This window comes from Numenius arquata, chromosome 2, assembly GCF_964106895.1.
Source record: "Numenius arquata chromosome 2, bNumArq3.hap1.1, whole genome shotgun sequence".
In the NCBI taxonomy this organism is placed as follows: Eukaryota; Metazoa; Chordata; class Aves; order Charadriiformes; family Scolopacidae; genus Numenius; species Numenius arquata.
Genome location: NC_133577.1, coordinates 47,938,783 through 47,957,916, shown reverse-complemented (window position 1 = coordinate 47,957,916; position 19,134 = coordinate 47,938,783). Strand labels below are relative to the sequence as shown.

Sequence of the window (19,134 nt, the reverse complement as noted above, 5' to 3'; positions counted from 1 at the left end):
ATAAGAAAAAAGAAAATCTAATTTAGCAATGTCTGGAACAGCCCCTGACTTACATTTGAGGTTTGTAGGACTGAAACTAAGGCTGAATGCTTTAAAAAATAAAAAATAAAAATAGGAGGTAACAAACAAAATGGAGTGTGCAATGCAACAGCAGCACCTCATGCAGAGCTGCAGTGCCAACCACAGCATCACACTGCAACCAGCTGTTTTTAAACGGATTTTAGTACAGTGTGAGCTCACTCTCGCTCAAAGCTTCTCCCTTGCTATGCCAGAACTGCAGCTGTGCTGGGGTGCGGGGTGCGTGCTTTCTCCCTGCCATGAGGAAGACCCCAGGGCCTTCAGACTCACTCAAAAACAAAGGGCACACAGCAGAGTACTTTAAAATGGCTGGTACTTCTCCATACAGACTTACTGCCCTCCCGTGGCTGCCAAGGAGCAGCTCTAATGCATAAATAGGGAGACCAGGGACTGAGGGAAACAATAAATAAAAATAACTGTATATTACATTTAAACTAAAATGCAATTTGAGTTACAAGGAAGAGGAAGGCAAATACACTGTGTGATTAACTGGCAATACCTCGGAGGCAAGAACAAAGCAGAGAAATGTACTGGTTTGGGAGTAGCAGGGAGACCTCCAAATACTTTATTTTGCAAGGACAGCAGGCCTTGAGCTCTTCTTCACCAGAGTCCTGCCAGAGAGCACCATTTACTCAGAGGGATGGTCCATTTAACTTCACGCCATTGCCCCGTGGAGGAGACTTCACCAGCAAAAGGTGCCAAGAAGGTACAGGAGAGCAGAGCACTGCTCCATCTCCTGACTGTGATAGATGTGTGCTGTGACCTTGCTCTATCTACTAACCCATGTTGGCCCAGCTTCAGCAGCGTTTATAAAGCTCTGACTGAGACACCTCACATTGCAAATGTGCCTTTTTCTCTCTACAAGCCAGAAGGAGATGACATTTCTACAACAGACCAACTCTTAACTTGCCTTAAGAGCCTGAAGTGAGGTTTTATGAACAAGACCTTGATTATCCGATGAGAGCTGCTGTGGAAGCACTGCATGGATTTCCCGAGGGTGAAAGAGGCTGCAGTTCAGCAGAGCACGTAACAAGTGAACACAATAGACAGACAAATGCTTTGCTCACTCAAGTTGCCAGGTGGCCGAGTCAGTATCTCATAGAGTAGCCAACTTGGGAGTAGAGTAAATCCTGCCCTCTCCATTTTCACATCTTGGGCCACACTGCACAACGTTAACATCACAAACAAAACTTCACTTTATGCACAGGTGAAAGTGTCCAATGAGATGAGAAATCACTCGATACAGTTTTAAAACCTGTGTGTATGTGTGTATATACACACATAAACACACACAGTGAATTTATATATTTGTAGCAAATACATATGAACTTTTACACAATTGAAACCACTCCAGTATATACATGATATACTCCTATCACTCACCAGGACAATACATTTAGTTGCACTGACAGAATCTATTGTTCAGTTACCTGTTAAATTACAATTACTTTTTTTTTAAGTTCTGCAGGATTGCTCAGTGGAAGGCCAATCTTTGGCAAGCACATATCTGCAGAAAACCACCAGCTCTAGTAGTGATCCTTCGATATTTGAAGGTGCCCCCCCGTTTCCTTCAAATACCAACTCTGCTTTCATAGAAATAAGTTGTTTCTAACAATATGCTACAACCCTGTTAAGCCAAGCAGGATTTTTCTTTTAGTACATATAAATATTTCACATCCTCTCTACACGATGCAATGCAAAAAGTAAAATCATGTTTATGAGTGACTGTAGTCTGATTTGGCCCCATAACTGTTTCAGTTAACAAGAAAGGAAAAAAAAAAAAAAAAACACAAAACAAACCAAAAGATAAACCAACTCTCACAAAATCCTTAAAAATCAGCAGAGCTATAATGATTTACATTTCTAAAGGAAATAAATTTCAGAAATAATTAACTGCCTGCAGCTGTTAAGTCCAAACATTGAAAATGTAAGAAATGAGGACAGAAAACTAAAGAGCAAGAATTATCTGCATGTCCAAACTGAGACACACACAACTCGTAAAAACCCTTATGCGCTTTTTAAAAATTTGTTTGGATCACCTGTGTGATGTCCTTGTTAAATATCAAAGTAGATTAGCTCGAGCAAGTCTATTGGAAAAAGCACTACCTTAAAAAACATGTAGTTCAAAGCCTTATCTAAAAAGTATTTTCAGAGATGAAATTCTGCATCTCTCAATGACATGGCAGTATTCACAAACCCTTGCGTAATATTACATTTTGAAACACTGACATTGATCAGCTGTCAAAGAAAACAGAGCTTGTTTGCGTAATAGACACTCAAGTAAAAAGAAAAGAAAAAAAAAAAGTATCACAGAACGTGGCTATTTTTAAAAAACTGACTTGGAGTAGAAATGAAGTGATTTTTAAAAGTGGAGAAAACAGTAAGGTTCAGTCAGACCTGTATTTTTTACTGGCAAAAAGCACTATGATTTTATTTATTTTTTTTAAATGAACTCACTTGAGGCTGTATAAATATTCCTAGCATTAACGATGCCTTATGTAGAGTAATGTAACAGCAGATTAAAGCTTGCACCCCCATATTTTGATACAAACTATGACAGGGTATTTCCAAAAGAGTCCCTTTGACATTAAATAGCCTTTTTAAAATTTGTAATTTAAAAAAAAAAAATAAAATCTTTAAACAGTACCAAAAAGTAGGTAAACCAAGCCTCAATCAGTGAAAGAGGACGTCTTCATAAAAGGAAGGTAAATCCTTCTTTGGAGTGGTTACAACAATGCACAGAAATGAGACCAGAAATACACACAAGAAGTTACAGGTCAACTGATTTACTGGAGTTGTGCAGTAATTTCCACCTTATGGTAATTTGAGGATTGTCGTATGGACCCAGAAAAAGATTTACAAAAAGATAAAACGCTGGGAGGAGACAGAAAAAAAGGTATCTCTTTTCCCACGCTGAGGATGCAACGCACCGGACGGGGCAGCCCTGTCCTCAGCTGTTACCTGCAGTGCTGGATGCCCTTACAACCAGGAGCCTGATGTCTAAATGTCCCACCATCCCGTCTAGACCCGTCATGGCTCACAAGGGTCAGAATAAATAGCCATTTGGGGCAATTTCAACAGAAACTGTGTGCACAGAGGCCAGGTTATAAAGCCCAACCTCGCTTCTCTGATGCTCACAACCAGTTGTAAAGCACTGGTCTGTTCTGAGCATACTGACTGCTCTGCTTTTCTGATTACGACTTACTCAAACCACACATTTGCACAACATTTCCAAAGTGTGAAGTGTTAGCAATTCCAGAGGGCAGTTAAACTTGACTGCAATACCAGAGCTAAAACACTTTAGCTTCTGGAAGCACAGATCAGACCTTTCACCTCTCCACTGTCCTGTGCTACATACAACTTTCTGTGCTCACAGCAGCCAATGTGCACATCAAATAACATAAAAATAATGCTCTGCCACCAGCAGTGAGCCAGGCTTTTCACTCGGGTCCAAGAGTCCTGGGAAAAATTCTTAGTTCAACACGTAACTATTAGATTTTTAGTACACATCATGTCACAGAGTTAGTGTTTTCCTTACAAATATATGGCACTAAGTGTAAAACTTTATGACTTATTCCAAACAGTGTAACCATACTTCACAGCAAAGCTTTAAAAAGAATCCTCTAGTTCCCGCTTCTTCTAAATATACAGCTGGTGGGAGGCCAGGGTGTCCATGAACGGTCGCACAAGGTTGTCTGTCGAGAAGTAAAAGATCAAGCCAAAGGTGATGGAGATGGGAAGAGCAGGCAGTGCTTTCTTAAAAACAGCCAGTAATAAAAGAGTCAAGCATAAACCCTGCCAGAGAGAAGAGAATAAAAAAAGGAGATATAGTGAGAAGCCCAGAAACGTATCTGTCATCAAGCTAATATAAAAATAATAAGCTATATACACTGTACCACAATTGAAGCCTGCCTGGGCTACCAGTGGCCCACACCTTCAGCTTTCACACAAGTTGCCCAGGTACTTTCTTCAGCAATCTTGAGCCCAGCTCTTTGCTGAGAAAGCGGTACAAACAGCTAGCGCTGATATACAGCTGACCCCAAGAGGTTAATTAATTTACAGATTATTTTACGTTTTGTTCTACACCATTATGCATGAAGTACTGATCCAGCAGATAAAAGCACTTAAATCCTGGTAAACCGCACAGACAAGGAGTTGCTCTGGAGGACTAATACACAACGGCATGTACTTCTAACACCTTCCCAGTTTTCAAGGTCTCTTGGGGTAAAAAAAGAACAAAAAAAAAAACCCAAAACAAAATATTCACTCCTGTTCTTTTGACTGTATTGCTTACTATGATAGGTGAATTCTGGTTTTATCTGGATAGCAGGCCAAGATCTGTTTTCTTGAGCATGTGTGAAAGCTTTCGAAAGCTTTTTGGGTGGACAGTACAGCTAAGTGCATTTAGGCATGGATTCCTTCTCTCATTTGAGCCCTTTTTTCTTCCTCTGTGATGACAAAACTTCAGAGACACCAGGCTCCAAAAAATTACACACCACCGTGAAGGAAACAGAATGGGACGTTTGGCCGCACGGACAGACAAGAGAGAGCATTTCCCCCAGTGAAGGTGCCTGTGCTGGACCCCAGAATATGGGGCTAAGTTGATCCTATGGGTTTCTCTGACCCGTGAGGTAGAAAAGCTACTCTCAATACACTTTATTTGTGAGTTCTTAAGCTTTTTGACCCATGGTCTTCACAAGTGAAAGTCACTGTCTTTCACCATCCTTGGGATCTAAGTGGGGAAACAGAGGCCCAATAAGGACACGATAATTCATTTTCTTCTACCGTCTAGAACTCCTGCCATTGCCCTTCTGGTTAGTTTCCCTGAGGATGCTGGTGTAAACAGCAAGTTCCTAGTAATTATTTTCTACCTAGGTGAAAGCTCAACAGTGTGTGGTCATTAGACCTGGCAGGACCAAGTCTTTAGCAGTTACAATATGATTGTCATCTGCTTTTAGTAATAATTTTCATGGATTTTTTAAGTCTCCTTCCTGTTTGCTTTTTTTTGTTGTTGTTGTTGGTTTTTTTTGTTTTTTTCTCCCAGCGTGAACACAAGAACAAAATAGGTCTTCATCCTCTTATTTAGCCATTCTCCTTAGCAAAAGGGAGTTAACCTTTTCAACTACACTGGCTAATCAATGTGGAGTTCATAATATTGACTCTTGGGGCTGACAGAAGTCCCCAATCTTTAACCCTAAAGCAAAGATACCAACAGTTCAGCTGTAACTGTTTTCCCTGGGGCTGTTTCACCCCCCACCATCTCCACACTTGGCTCTGCTCCGAGGAATCCTCCCCTCTCAGCCCCTGTCATTCAGCTTCTCCAAGCGGCTGTTTAAAGCCTGCCTTTATGGGCAGCACCAAGCTGGGAAATCCACTGGTGGTTTCTCCTAAACACCCAGCACGTTACCTGCACAGCTTTAGCACCGCTCAGCTGCTGGTACTTCTGGCAATACCTAGAAAGGCTGTAACAGAGTTTTTAAAAGCTTGCTCACTTACTATGAGGATGGCTACAAAGCAAGCCAGTGTCGTATTCCAGTCTCCACTAGCTGTGGCAGCTGCTTTCCCAACAAGCACACTGTAAAAGATGAAGTCTCCGAGGCCCAGCTTCACACCCCCTGAGAGAAGGGGAAAAAAGACATTGTTACTTCTGCTCTTCTTGTTTTGCTTCCTCCTGAACAAATTCTTGTCCCCTGGGGAGTGGGCAAAGGTTACTGCTTAAATTGTCTGCGTAGCCAAGAGATGTCACTGACACCACAATCCCAGAACAGATACTGCAGCAGCAAGAAGTGATACAGTCAGGTTCAGATCTTTGTTGCTTAACAAGTCACTACTCTTTCAATTCACTGCAGTTAGGCCAAACAGGGTAACAGAATGTTAACCACGAGTAAAAATGCCAGCGCCAACTGACTATACTAAAAACAAGATATGAAGCTTCCCTTACTTTCCTCCTCCTCGAGCTCCTCGAAAGAAGTGATGGGGCGGGTTGGGCCAGGACTCCTCGTCTCCGACCTCTGAGAGTCTGCATGCAAAGGGCTCCTGTGGTTCTCTCTCCCATCCTCAGCTTGGTTCCACAAAAATAGGCCAAGAAGAGCAGACCAAAAAACAAGAAACACAAGAGTTAGCTATATATATAACTTGTTCTAATGCATGAAATCCACACTTCTATGAAGCTTCTCTGGAACAGGTAAGCCCTTTATTTCTGTATTTCTTTCATCAGGACCAGTTCAAGCAGAGACATTTAGTGAGTTTGAGAAAAACACGTGTTATTATTTGAAACAGTCAGAAGGGTAGGTGTTCACAGCTTCTGTGGCAGATACCCAGCAGTTCAATGGCTTTAACAAGCGAGTACAGACACAGAATTAAGCATTGCTCTGCACAGGCTGGAATGCCAAGTAAAACCAAGTAAACTTAATACGCACTCCTACATTGTGATGTCTTTGGGGTGGAGGTGCTCGGGTATTCCTTAACTGGTAGTACGACAAAAATGGATGACTAAGAGGACTGCCATTTATGAGAAAAGTTCTGCCCTGAATCACATTAACATCGAGCCTGGGTATTCACACGTAGTAAATGGACACGTTTCGTTGTTCACAAATTTAGGGAGGTTTTTTTTGTCCTTTTAAACACATCTAATAGAGCCCTCGGTAGTACTTTTGGAAGCAGCCAGTCTGTGATACAGTACTTTATCTGACAGTTCCTGTTTTTCGGAAGCACTCATACAAACTTTCCAGTCCACGTCAGTCTGACGGGATGCTGCCACTGCAGATGCAAGCAGACACTGCTTTGGGGGAGACAGAGCTCCCACAGTGGCATTCTGTATGCCTCAGCATGTGCTTTGCTCATGCTTTGTGCCCAGTTTCAAAGTAGGATTGTGTCCCTGTAGTTTGTTAGTATGTCAGCTGCTTTATCCTGAAATAAGCAGCACGTTCCATTGTCAAGCCTTAGCATACATTCATTGCCTTAGCATAAAAAGGTACTGTCATCTCTGAAGTGCAACAGGACCAGATGGGAAATCCTCCTGACACCACCAGTCGGATTTTATTCCATCACCTTAGGAACTGCAGGTTAACTTGCATTTCAAAAAGATAAAAGGCACAAAAATTACCACAGGACCAGCTAGAATGTAAACTTGGAACACATCAGCCACCATTGGTTAACTGCCCAAACATAAGCCTTTACCCAAGAGTAAATGTAAAGACATTGATTTTCTTTGGCAGAGTAAGCCATGCTGCACTTACAGCTCCGTAAAAGTATGTCTGTTCCCTGGCAGTGGCCTGAATGCCATATACTGCAATGCACTTCAGTTCACCAGCTCATTGGCAGTGTCTTTATGAGCCTGTGTTGTAATTTACCATCCCCAGCTACTAAAAATATAACACCCCCCTAGCCCACTCTCAGCTTTGACCTCGGTACATCTGAAGATGCATGTTTTTTAGTTGGTTGGTTGTTTTTTTTAAATAAAGGCAGCCTGAATACTGGAGCTTCCTACATCGTCTGGTCATCTTTACTGCCAGTACTAACAGCAGGTTTCAGGACATCACCAAGCTCTGGAACTAATGTAACATCACCGGAAAAAAATGCATCCGTCAGGATTCAGAGGCTTACATTTACTTGCAGTCTCAAGCATACACATTATTTCCATGGGACAGTGCTCTGTATAGAGAGTGACACGCAAGCAAACCTGCATCCCACGTCTGCTGACTTTGTCCTCTTGCTGCTGTGTCCGGCTTGGCCATTCCAACTGTCCACATCATAGCAGCTAGAAGAAAGAGAGAAAGCAATTACCTACATAAAACATCTGTCACTACAGCTCAGAGGAGCTAAGTATTTAGCTGTCCCTAAAAATACACAAGCCCTCGCCCCTGTAAATGCTTTTAAAACACTCACTCTTAGCTGGTTTTCTTAGGCACGTGGAAGGCAAGGTAGGTAGAAAATTAAGGCAGTGCATCCATTCAGTTTTTAAGAAAGTCCCAGAGCACAAATGACTAAGAGTCAGTATAATTCTCTCTGCAGGCCAAAGAAAGCAGAAATCCAGAACCAGGGTCCTCATCTCCTTTGTTTTCTTCCTGGCTTCTGACTCTTCTCTTCAAAGAAAAGAATTGCCCAGGAAATGATGGCAGTACAAAAGGTAACCAGAGGTTAACATACACCACTTACTCCTTGTGTTCTGCTAAAGGTAAAGCCCACGAGCGAGGGATACGCAGGAGCTGTCACAGTGCCAGCTTTCTCTCTGCCTGTTTGTTTTTTTTCGTTGTTTCCTGTCAAAATATTGGCTATTTCTGTTTTGGTTCCAAGAACAACTAAAGGATGTTTGAGGGGTTTATTCTTGAGATAGATCCCTAAATTAAAAAGGAATACAAACCATTCCGAAATCAGTGGAAGGGAACTCAAATCGGCTGTTTATTTAAGTGTGCATCAGCCTTCCTGTTTTTATAGAAGCTAAACTAATAAGCCAAGGCAAAAACAGTGCCTGCTTTTCCACTACAAGCTCAGCAAAGGTGATGTTTTTGCATCTAGAGGGAGCCACAGGATGTGGTCTTGCAATGGAGACACTGACGATCTCCACAAGAACTTTTTGTTCAGTATTTATTATTTGTTGAATTGCATTCTCCTTTAGAGAAACTCATTTGTTAACTAAAGCATAGGAGAGACTTCATCTAGATTGTCTTAAGTCAGTATAACAGAACCTCCAGTAAAAGGGAGGTCAGCTGAAGCCAACAGAAGCTCTGCTTGGAACATATAAAAGCATTTATATAACATTAAATGCTTGAAAAAAAATAAAAGAAAAGAAAGCTCAATCAGGCTGTATGCATCCTCAACTTAGCAAGCAACATTTGGAAACATGTATTCATCTTACAAGAAATGTAATGAAAAAGTCACTGAGGCCCAGGAAGTGCTTGAGTCCAGGTCCCTGAGTGTTGTCACCTGCCTTCCAACTATCTTCATATTAAGCAGGTATATACCCTTGTGGATAAGGGCACCAGACACCACCATGGTTAAACAGCCCAAGAAAGCCAAAGAAGAGACAACTCATTTTGTTTGCAGTGTCATACTTGAATAAAGCCCTTTACAAAGCAAGCAGCCACACAAGGAACAACAAAGCAAATATATTCTAAGCACTGCCATCCGTAGAGTGCACAAAGCAAGAGTGCGCTATAGGAAGAATGAAACCTCATCACACCTTTAAAGTGTCTATGAAGAATACGCACAAGGAGTAAGTCTATTCAGTGAGCATCATCTAACAAAGCTTTTTTTCCATCATCTAATGATGAACTTTGCAAACACTACTGTCCATCTAACACAGGTTTTTGTGTGCAGAACAAAGGGGCATGTTCTGCACTGTATTCACAAAGGGTTAAGTCTACTTTTGAACATTTCAGTTTCACAAGGCAAACATGGGATCCCCTTGGCTAATTAAAGTTAGCACCATTGAAACCGATAAACAAGGCCTTCTACAAACGGTCTGTTCCAGAACATAAATGCACACCAATGTTAGGGCAAGGAAGTAACTAAAATACTGCTCTTTGGTTTGACACAGAAAGAGGTTGCGAGTTTAAAAACATCAATATTCTAATTTTACTCACAGGAATATATTAATGCAGGAAAAATGGGCTCATTTCTCTCCTGTGCAGTTTCTACCAGCATTCTCAGTGGCCCCTTGGGACAGAGAACAGCCATCAGATCTGCAAAGAGAAAAGGGCCAGACAATCTCATCTCAAACTATGAGGCATATTTTACATTCTTTATCTTTAAAAAGCTATTCTCCCCTCAAAATTACATCTATCAATATTAACTGAATGATTTCCTGAATGGCAGTTTCTGCTGCTTTGCATAACTCTAGCTGTTCTAGTCCCTGAAGATGTTGTTCACTTAAAATACCATCCCCACAGCTTAATGTAATAATAAGAGTTTTCATTGTGCTAATCCTATAAGAAGCCTCTTGAGAATACCACATTATTTCTTTGAAAGTAGATGACAGTTTTGTTGAGGTGTTGAATTTAATTAAAGGAGGACTGGGGGTACTTTGTTCACATTCCACAACCCTTCACTACATACACTGACTCCGTGTTTCACACGAATAAAGGCCTTTGGTCCAGCTCCTCTTTGCCTGCCCTCTCTCCTCACCAATCTGAACGTTAGCTCCCGGCTACCTCTTGTTCTGCAGGTTCTCTTGAAACTTTTCACTCATGCCCAAATCCATGATCTCTTGATAACCGTAAAGGAAATGTGCAAGACTATCAGGTTGCAACTGATAAAAATCCAACCAGCCCTACCATGCAGGTAGATGCAGTTCAGTACTTCCCTGACTCGGTTCCACTTTGAAAGACATGGTAGGGACGCAGTACGTACGTGAACTAGTCAGCAAGAGACAAGCCAGGAAGTCTAATTGCCCGTCTCCCTCTTTCTAAAGCTGTCAGCAACATAAAATGTGATTTTGAACGATATACGCAGGCCTGAGATTGCCTCAGAGTAACCTCTCCACGAGCCACACCTTGAAAGTCACAACCCAGACTTACCATAGATGGAGATTGCACCTAGAATCACCCACGCTGACCACTCAGGTAGATATTTAATGAAAACCAGTGCCATTAGAGCACTGATCATAATGAGATATGCTTGCTGGAGCTGCAAGGGACCTTTCCAGTGTATGCAAATCATTCCAACAGCTCCAAAATTCCAGATGACTAAGAACAGAGTGGGGTAATCCATGGCCACATTGTAGGTCTTCAATACTTCACTGGAATACAACAAGAAAATTTAGCTAAGCAGTAAAAACACAAAACCTCCTACTACACCAGGAGGAAGCGAGACAGAAGCAGCTCTCATCATGAAAGGGGAACCTGCCTTGCGGCCGACTGCTGCTCTTCACAGTTCAACAAGTGCCACTAGCAAGTTAAAAGCTTAGTTCTACCTGAGCTGGGAGCTAAAGGAATGAACTTGAAACAATTTGCTGTCTTGAGAAAAAGGCAAGGCAAATCAGAGAACTAACTCAGTACATAAAATTCCTTTCCACTTGCTTCTCAATGTATAAAGCAGGGCCCCTGTACCACAAGGTTCAGCCTGCTCGTTTCATGCTCACGGTATCACTTCCCAGTGATTTCTGTAGAGCAGGCACTGAAAAGAATCAGGCACTGCCTATTAAAGACCTCATTTTCCATTTTTAGGAAAAGCAAACTAGCTCATTCTAACAATTTTTAAACATTCCTTCCCTTGTTCAAGTTGGGGATTTTCTGCAAAGAGGTGAAGAAGCCCCGAACAGCCGGGTCACCTCCACTGTTCCCACTTACCCGAGATAGATGTAGGTAAAGAGAAAGAGCAGCATCAAAGAGGACAGGATCAGCCAGCCATGGATGAACTATCAAGGACAAGAAAAGACAGTGATTGAAGGGGCTGTTACCCCTCACGCAGGTTGCAGCACTGCATGCACTATTGACAGAGCTCCCTATTGCCCAACAGGCTCCTTCACTCCTCCAATTTCCCAAGGCCCTGAGCACCACAAAACCTGAATGTGCCTTTCCCTCCAAGCCCTGTGCCCTGCCACCAGAGCCTCTGCAGGCAGGAAGAACACCAAGCAGGTCCTGCAAAGCTTGTCTGAAACTTCTTAAGAGAAGGCGTTTGCAGTAAAAGGTATAACTTAGTCCATAGGTACAAACTGCAAGACTTCACGATCAGATGGAGAAGACTCATACCTGACTTACACAAAGTCAAGCCTCGGTTTTAAGAGTCTACCATTAGTGACAAAATAAAAGCAAAGTATATTTGGGGGCACAGCTCCACCACCACTGCCAAAGGCTTCCGTACAAAACCGTTCTTGCTAAGACTAAGCGTGGACTAGCCAGAGCAGTGCCTGTACAGTTCTCCCTGACCTGCAAGCCCCACTTGAACTCAGATTCGCAGCGTGTAGGTGTAAAACACTCCGGCACGAACCCTTTACCTTGTAGCAGCGGTATTTATAGAGCAGAACTAGGAACACCGTCATTACAACGATGACACTGATCATTATGATGGTGTTCAACACAGAGTTCAAGAGACGCTGGCCTACAGAAGGGGTGTCCTCACTGAAAGGGGTGTAGATCCTGCAATATAAAGCAAAAGCCATATAAAGTATGTATACTCTCTTCTAGGTAACTGCCCCAAGAAAAAAACAGACCTCTCTGTGTGTGGAAAAGAAAGGGAGGTGTGACTGCCAAGGACAGCAAACATGAGATGTAGCCTCTGAAGCAGCTGGGTTCCAGTTAATTATCAGCTAAAGATTAGTGGTCTCTATCAAAAGGACATTCCCACAGAGAAGCTGCAGCTGGCAGAGCTCTAAATAAAAAGACTTAGAGTGTTAATTACATCTTTTAAGTTTAGTAACTTCTCTCCAGGCTGCGAATTTTTATTGCATGCGCTGGACCCTCTCCATGATAACTATAAGGATACATCCCAGGGGGGGACCCTTTCTTTCCACACTTGGTAGGAGAGTCTTGGACTCTTTTATCCCTTCTCACCACCCCACAGCCCCCCTTTTTGTTTCCTTTGGTTCAGTTCAAGGGGACCATAGTCCCCATTTCTCCACCCACCGCGTGAAGCTCAGTTCGAGCCCCAGGAGCACTCTGGGGCACAGTCAGCAAGAGCTGGATGGAATTACGTATCCACACCATGAGTCTTTAGCAACCAGAAATGTTGTCAGGAAATGAAACACTCATCCAAATGAACATGCTATTCCCTGATTGCTGCCAGCTAGTGAGTGACCAGACTAGGAGTTGAGCCTGCTGCATGAAGCAACTTTATTATCATGCCACTCACAAGCTTTGTTTGAGGTGCCCTAATGACAGCGCTAACGAATCAGTATAATGCAGGTATGGAAAAACTTCCACAGATGAGTGTAGCACACTTTAAGATCTGTGTGTTTACACAGCCACCTTTAGCTGTGTAAAGGTTATCCCAACCTGCCAAGGCAGCACTCTGTGCACGCAGACATAAGTGCGTGTATGGAACATATGTGTAAAGCAAGGGATCCCATGTACTCAGAGCCTGTTTTGAAGACCCCACTTACAGCTGCCCGTTTTTCTCCGTATAGAAGCGCACTGACTTTATGGTGGCGACGACAACAATCATACAAAGGGTGACAGGCACAAAGAGCATGATTACATGCTTTGCTCCATATTTCAGAGTCAGTTCCTCCTCTTCATTTTCCAAGGTGCTTTCTCTCACTGGAACACCTGAGTTGGACACATCCCCATCAGCAATATTGTTAGGGCTACGGCTGCTACCTGTTCGCCTTTTCTGAAAAGAAACATTAGCAAATATGTAAGACCTTCTCTTCTTTGTGTTCAAAGCTTCGTTCCATCATATTTTAACTTGTTCCTAATAGGACAGTACCAACTGAACAAAGCAATTATAAATTCCATTACAAACAGGCTGCAATGGAGGTTTTTAAACCAAAACCATGAATATCTAAGGGCTTCTTCAAGTGCAAATATACAGATGGACACATGAAGGGTAAGGTGTCATCTGAGGTGGCATAAGCTTGATCTGTTCCTCCTCCCACAGCAACGCTGTGCTTGCTTTTCCCCGCTGCTTTGCTGGCAGCAGGACTGGCTGCATTTGACCAGAGCAGACAAAGCATTTGCTGGCAAAACAACAAGGCTGAAAATGATATCCTGCCAGAATCATATGTGCATCAGGTCCCGATTAAAAGCCTGTATCTTTACCAAAAGGAAGGAAAAGGGAGGAGTATATATGGAGTTAAAAAGGAGGGGGGAAGTCATAGTGGAGGAAATGGGAACAGGCACTGCTGCTGCTGGCTGAGAGAGGGACACCAGAGGAACAACACTGGCCAAAGCCAGTCTCTGCTGGGAGGGATGAAGGGGTAGCAGGGCTACATCTATCATCACACCTCATTTTTTCCCTCCCTGAGAAGGCCGCAGACCTACCCTATGTGCCTGCGCTCCCCCTCCTTCCGAGGCTTGCAGACCATCCTGGTAGGAGGGCACCGGAGGGCTCTCCGCAGACATCAGAGATGTTCTCTCATTGCAGGGCTCCTCCTCGCTGTCCGAGTTATTCATGAATGTGATCATCGTTGCTTTCCCAGGGAGCACTCAGGAGGAGCACGGCCAAGCACTACTCGAGGCTGAGGGGACAAGCAGAGCAAAAGGAATGAGGAACAGCGAACACTACGGTGCACACAACTGGAAGTCTGAAGAGGAGACGCAATTTCAGCGGGGAGGCTACAGCACGCTGTGTAGCTCCATCTCCTTCTAACAGCTGATTTAGCCTGCTGTCACCCCAGGCATGACAATCCAGTGACTTTTACGGTCAGGGAGAACAGCAAAACGCAGCCCTGAAGTAAATTAATACTTTTTCTTTGCCACAGCTTTCACAGTTGCTGCCTCTCTATTGCCCCTCTCCCATTAGTACACCTTGATTTTCACAAAGGAGGTTCCTCAGAGCTTAATGTTGGTTTTGCACAGGCCAAACAAAGCTTCACCTCAAACGCTGGCTGCCTGCTAGAAAGCAGAGAGAGCTCAGCTCTCACATAACGCTCCCGCAAGCATCGGCAAGCAGCAGAAGTTTCTTAGTAACCCGGAGCCTTAACTTTACACAAGCCACTAACCAGGAATTACATGCCATCTTCCCTGTTAAAACAGTTTATTAACCGGATGAATTTCATAAGCAGTTCTTCTCTTTGCCGATGGACGAGGAGAGGTTTGTGTAGAAAGAAAAAGACCTGTCTCCTTAGGTGAGCCCCCCCTCCCTTCCCCCCCCGTTCCTCCCCCTTCCCCCCCCCCCCCCCCTTATGTTGCCTTGTGATTAAAAGCAAAACCGCTTGGATGGACAACAACTCAGAAGTATAAAAGTCAGGGCTAGAAATGTTTGGCCTCTTTCCACCTACTGCTATGCAGAAAAACAAGCAAAGCAGTGGCACAGTGTGGAGAGGAAAGGAACAGCTCTTCTTTCTAGACACCAGAGAGAAAAGGTGCACTGACTTGGATACTACAAACCAGCCTTAAAGCCAGTATTTCAGGAAGCTCTAAAGGCGGGTGGTAGGAAAATTCCTTTTACCCTTTATAGTCAGCTTAACAAAGTAACTGAAGTACATAAGGATAATTCAGTCGCCTTCTGATTCTCAGCCATCTGTCCCTAAGCAAACCAGACCTCTAACACATTGTAAAGCTGTAATATCTACAAGAACACCTCCTCCTCTGCAGGATTTTACCCAAGTATCTCACGACAAAAAGCTTGTATGTTTCCAGCTCAGCAGAGGAAGCTGAAGAAGCCACATGACTTGGACACCGTCACTTAAATCTGAATCATGCATTCCCTGTCCAACCAGTACATTATGCTGTCTACCAGACAGCTTGAGAGGTCAGAGTGGATACTTCGAAGATCTGTGAGATGTTCTTGCTTTTCACCACAGAAACTTTGGAGGAAGAAAAGAGGGAGGAGCAGCAGATTCCCCTGTCTTTCACAACCTCCTCAATACATCTGGCACCTTCAAGAAATTTTAGAATGTCAATCTGCCCAAGTGAAACCTTGTCTTCCAAGCCTTTTCATATAATTTTGTTCCTCTCAGTGATAAAAGTGGTACAGTTACAGGAAACAAAGGGATAGCCCTCGAGCCAGGCCAGTCAGCTTCACAGTAATACTGTGCTTTTACCGAGTGAGAGCCCGAAATCTCCACTCTAGCTGCTTAACACGCTCTTCCGACTGAATATGCTCATAATTTAGAGTTGAGAGCCGAGATTCTGGTTCGGTTATAGGATTTAGCTTTTCTTTAAGGAAGCCAGGTACATAAAGTCATTCAATCGTGACATACTTCTGGATCTGTGAACAGGTTAAGTTATGCATGCCATGGGATTTGTGACCTACAGAATTTAAATAACTCTTAAAATCTTCTCCCCGTGTCACAGACTGGGGAAGAAATAAAGATCTGCTCTCTGATAGTTTGAAAATATTAAAGAACTTTTTCTCCCAGCATTCAAGAAACTGCAACACAATTTTTGCTACATGAACAGAGCAATTCCACAGAGGATTTAGAAGGGACAGCCAATTAGCCTACTTTCAACACCCTAGTTGTACCCACTGGAGGAGTTAAAACAGTAGCAAAACCACAGTACTAAGTACTAACTGCCACGATTACATGGAAAAAGAATCTTATGTTGTAACACAGCTGGACGTTTTCTGTTATTGTCCCTCAACAAGGAGATGGACAAATGCAAAGATGCAACAATCCTTCTGGTCATCAGCAGTCTCAGACATGAACACAGCTTTACTGTCCTTTATTTACAAGGATTTGGTTTCAGTGAGGGCTGACACAAACAGACTCCGACGTAGCCAGGATTTTACAGGAGCTCCTGTGGCGGAGGTCTTTGACATACAGTTTGCAGAGGCAGGAAAACCATCCCTCCCCCCTGCCCCACCACAGAGTTTGCCTAGCACCACTATTTATTCATCAGAGCTGCACTTTGAACTGGCACCAAGGCTGTGCCGGCTGCTGGAGAGAGCTTTGGTTTAAGCAATTCTGTTCGTCAGGGAAGGAAGGACCAGCCTGGTCGCTCTCACACCCACCTGGAAATGCAAGCTGTATCTATATTCACAGAAAGCTATAGCACATGGTCTACCAAACACAGTAAACAAAGGAGGTGAACAACACGAGCCAAACCATCATCAAACCGCCCCAGTAGGATGCAGGGAATCAGGCAAGGTTTTCCTCTTTTCCTCTGTGGATGCATTCAAACCATTAGGTCCCATTCAAAAAAAAAAAAAAATATAATCACACAATGTTTAAGAGGCAAAAGACCAAACTCTCAAAACCACACAGCAAAAATGAAAGGGAACAAGAACTAGGGCAGTAGTAAGTACTTCTTCTAACGGAGCAGCCGAGGTGGGAATACAACTCCTGCTTTACAGCAGTCTTGTGAAGCCCGCAGGAGAGCAGGACTCACCATTTCTCTCGTTCCAGATATCCTCTGTGCAAGGGACCTCTCTTCTCAATTGCAATAAATCAGGTTTATGGACTTCGATGAAACTGGGGCAATTCACACTAGCATTAGGATCCAGCCTTGGTTTGCCTTTTAATTTCATCCTGCGAACAAACCTAAATCCTTTGCTTTGCGTTTCATCCATCGCAAATAACACCAGTACAATACACAGCGCAGAACAGCTGCTATAGGCTGGCAGAATATTTAATAATCCGCTTGAGAGCTAAAATTCCTGCTTAGACGTATTGTTGTTCTCTTTGATGGCAGTTAAACGAAGAGAATTAGTTTTCCTTTGCTATATTTAGATCGAGGGAAGGCTTGGGGCTGGCACTGACAGCCTGATCTCCTCAGTTTCAGCTGTGGTAATCGCTGCTGCTGGTAAATATGAAGAAGAGGAAAAAAAAAAAAAAAACACACAACTTTGAAGAAATCCTAAATTGGGACCAAAATTAGGGGGAAAGATTTCCAGGTGCTTGCCAATAAATAAAGCCAGAATGTGCACGTTGCTAAAACGACAAGGGAACTTAAAACACACCATCTCAGTGGTCAAAAGTGGTTGGCTTTCAGCTAAAGAACGCGAGAATAACAAAAGGTGAGATACTATGGGAAGCTGCAGAGATTTGTAGCCCTCTTTCTCCTCGTTAGGGCACGCCAAAGCAGCTGAACTAGCACTACTTTCCTTTGCCCCACAAGAGAGGCACTGTCTAGCCCCAGAGGGGATATTTTGCTGGCAGAGCTGAAATCACACACCCCCCAAGAGAGTGACAAGGGACTACTTTGCCAGCGTCAAGCCCGAACACACCAACAGCCAACTTCTCGTCGCAGCCCTGCAGACCTCAAAGCCTGGGTCTGACCTCATGGTTCTGCCCTCATGGGCCTCGACACGGCGGGGGGCGCCCCGGGCCAGCGGGTGACACAGCAGGGACACCCAAGGACACCCGCGTTGGGGCCGAGCAGGAGGGGTCTGGCTGGGCTTCCCCGGCCCCCCAGGTGACAGCCAGCATGGCCACCGCACAGCAGCTGGCGGGGAGAGAGTGAGAGGGAGACAGACAGACAAAGAACAAATACTTAAAAAGAAAAAAAAAAAAAAAGGAAAAAAAGACCAAAAAAGCCCTGCCAGGCAGAGACTTTAAAGACTTTGCTGGAGGCCAGAAGGAGACCTTGCACCCATGCAGGCGCTTCCCCCGGCTGCCCTTTCTAATGCTTAAAAAAAAACAGTTTCCTTTGAATTTCCGGCAGCGCTTCCAAATGAAATCCCGGGCTGGAAGCGGGCATGCCACCGCCCAGGAGAAACACACACACGTATGTATGTATATATATATTTTAGACATACAGAAAAATATGTATTTTATATATACACGCACATATATAAAAGCATACACATATAACTTTCACTAGAAGGAACCAAGGCTGCCGGACCTCCTTTCCCCGCCGCCGCCGCCCCCCCACCCCGCCTCTCTGCCGGGCCCCGGCGTGGAATGGAGTGGAGCGGCCTCACACAGCTCCGGCAGCGCGGCGAGCCCCAACCCCCGGGCGAACGCCGGCCAGGCCCCGTCCCTCCCCGTCGGGAGGGCAGCCAGAACCCGTCCCGTTCCGCCGGTGACCGAGCCGCCTCCCGGCCCCGCCGGGGCAGCCCGACCCGCTGTTTACCTGCTCCCGGCACGGACCGGACTCCTCTCCGCTCCCATTGGTTCCAGCGCGCTCTGGCCCCAACGCTGGGCCAAGGGGGACGAGCGCGCTCTCCCATTCGCCGTAGCGGCTGTCGCTCGGCGGATGTTCCCGCCTACTAGTCATCCTGCTCCAATGGGAGGGAAGGGTGGGAAGAGAGACGGCCAATAGGAAGGCGGCTCTCCCCTCCCTCACCCCCTCGGAGGTGAGGCGGCCTGTGAGGAGGCGGCCGCGCCGGTATGGTGGGGCCGCCGCCGGGTTTCGCCCGGGGGTAGGCGGGCCTGACGGGGGGGGAGGAGCCGCGCCTCCCGCAACCGGGCGCCGGCGAAAGGCAATTTTAAATTAATTGCTTGAACGTGCTTGAGTTTGCACCCATAACTTAGGTTTTTACAGACCCTGTAGCTAACCGAGCCACCGGCTG

At 44.6% G+C, this 19,134-nt stretch overlaps 1 protein-coding gene across 1 annotated transcript; it reads right to left on the bottom strand.

Moving 5' to 3' along the window:
* Window positions 1-1,320: 1,320 nt before the first annotated feature.
* On the bottom strand, window positions 1,321-18,743 carry PSEN2 (presenilin 2). Its single transcript, XM_074164849.1, has 11 exons — window positions 18,696-18,743; window positions 13,998-14,194; window positions 13,118-13,347; window positions 12,014-12,155; window positions 11,367-11,434; window positions 10,596-10,816; window positions 9,663-9,761; window positions 7,760-7,837; window positions 6,020-6,139; window positions 5,575-5,693; window positions 1,321-3,873 (listed from the first exon to the last, which is right to left on the bottom strand). Exons 2-11 carry the CDS (start codon window positions 14,139-14,141, stop codon window positions 3,718-3,720), a joined length of 1,377 nt encoding a protein of 458 aa, XP_074020950.1. The 5' UTR covers window positions 14,142-14,194; window positions 18,696-18,743; the 3' UTR covers window positions 1,321-3,717.
* Between the last annotated feature and the right edge of the window lie 391 nt (window positions 18,744-19,134).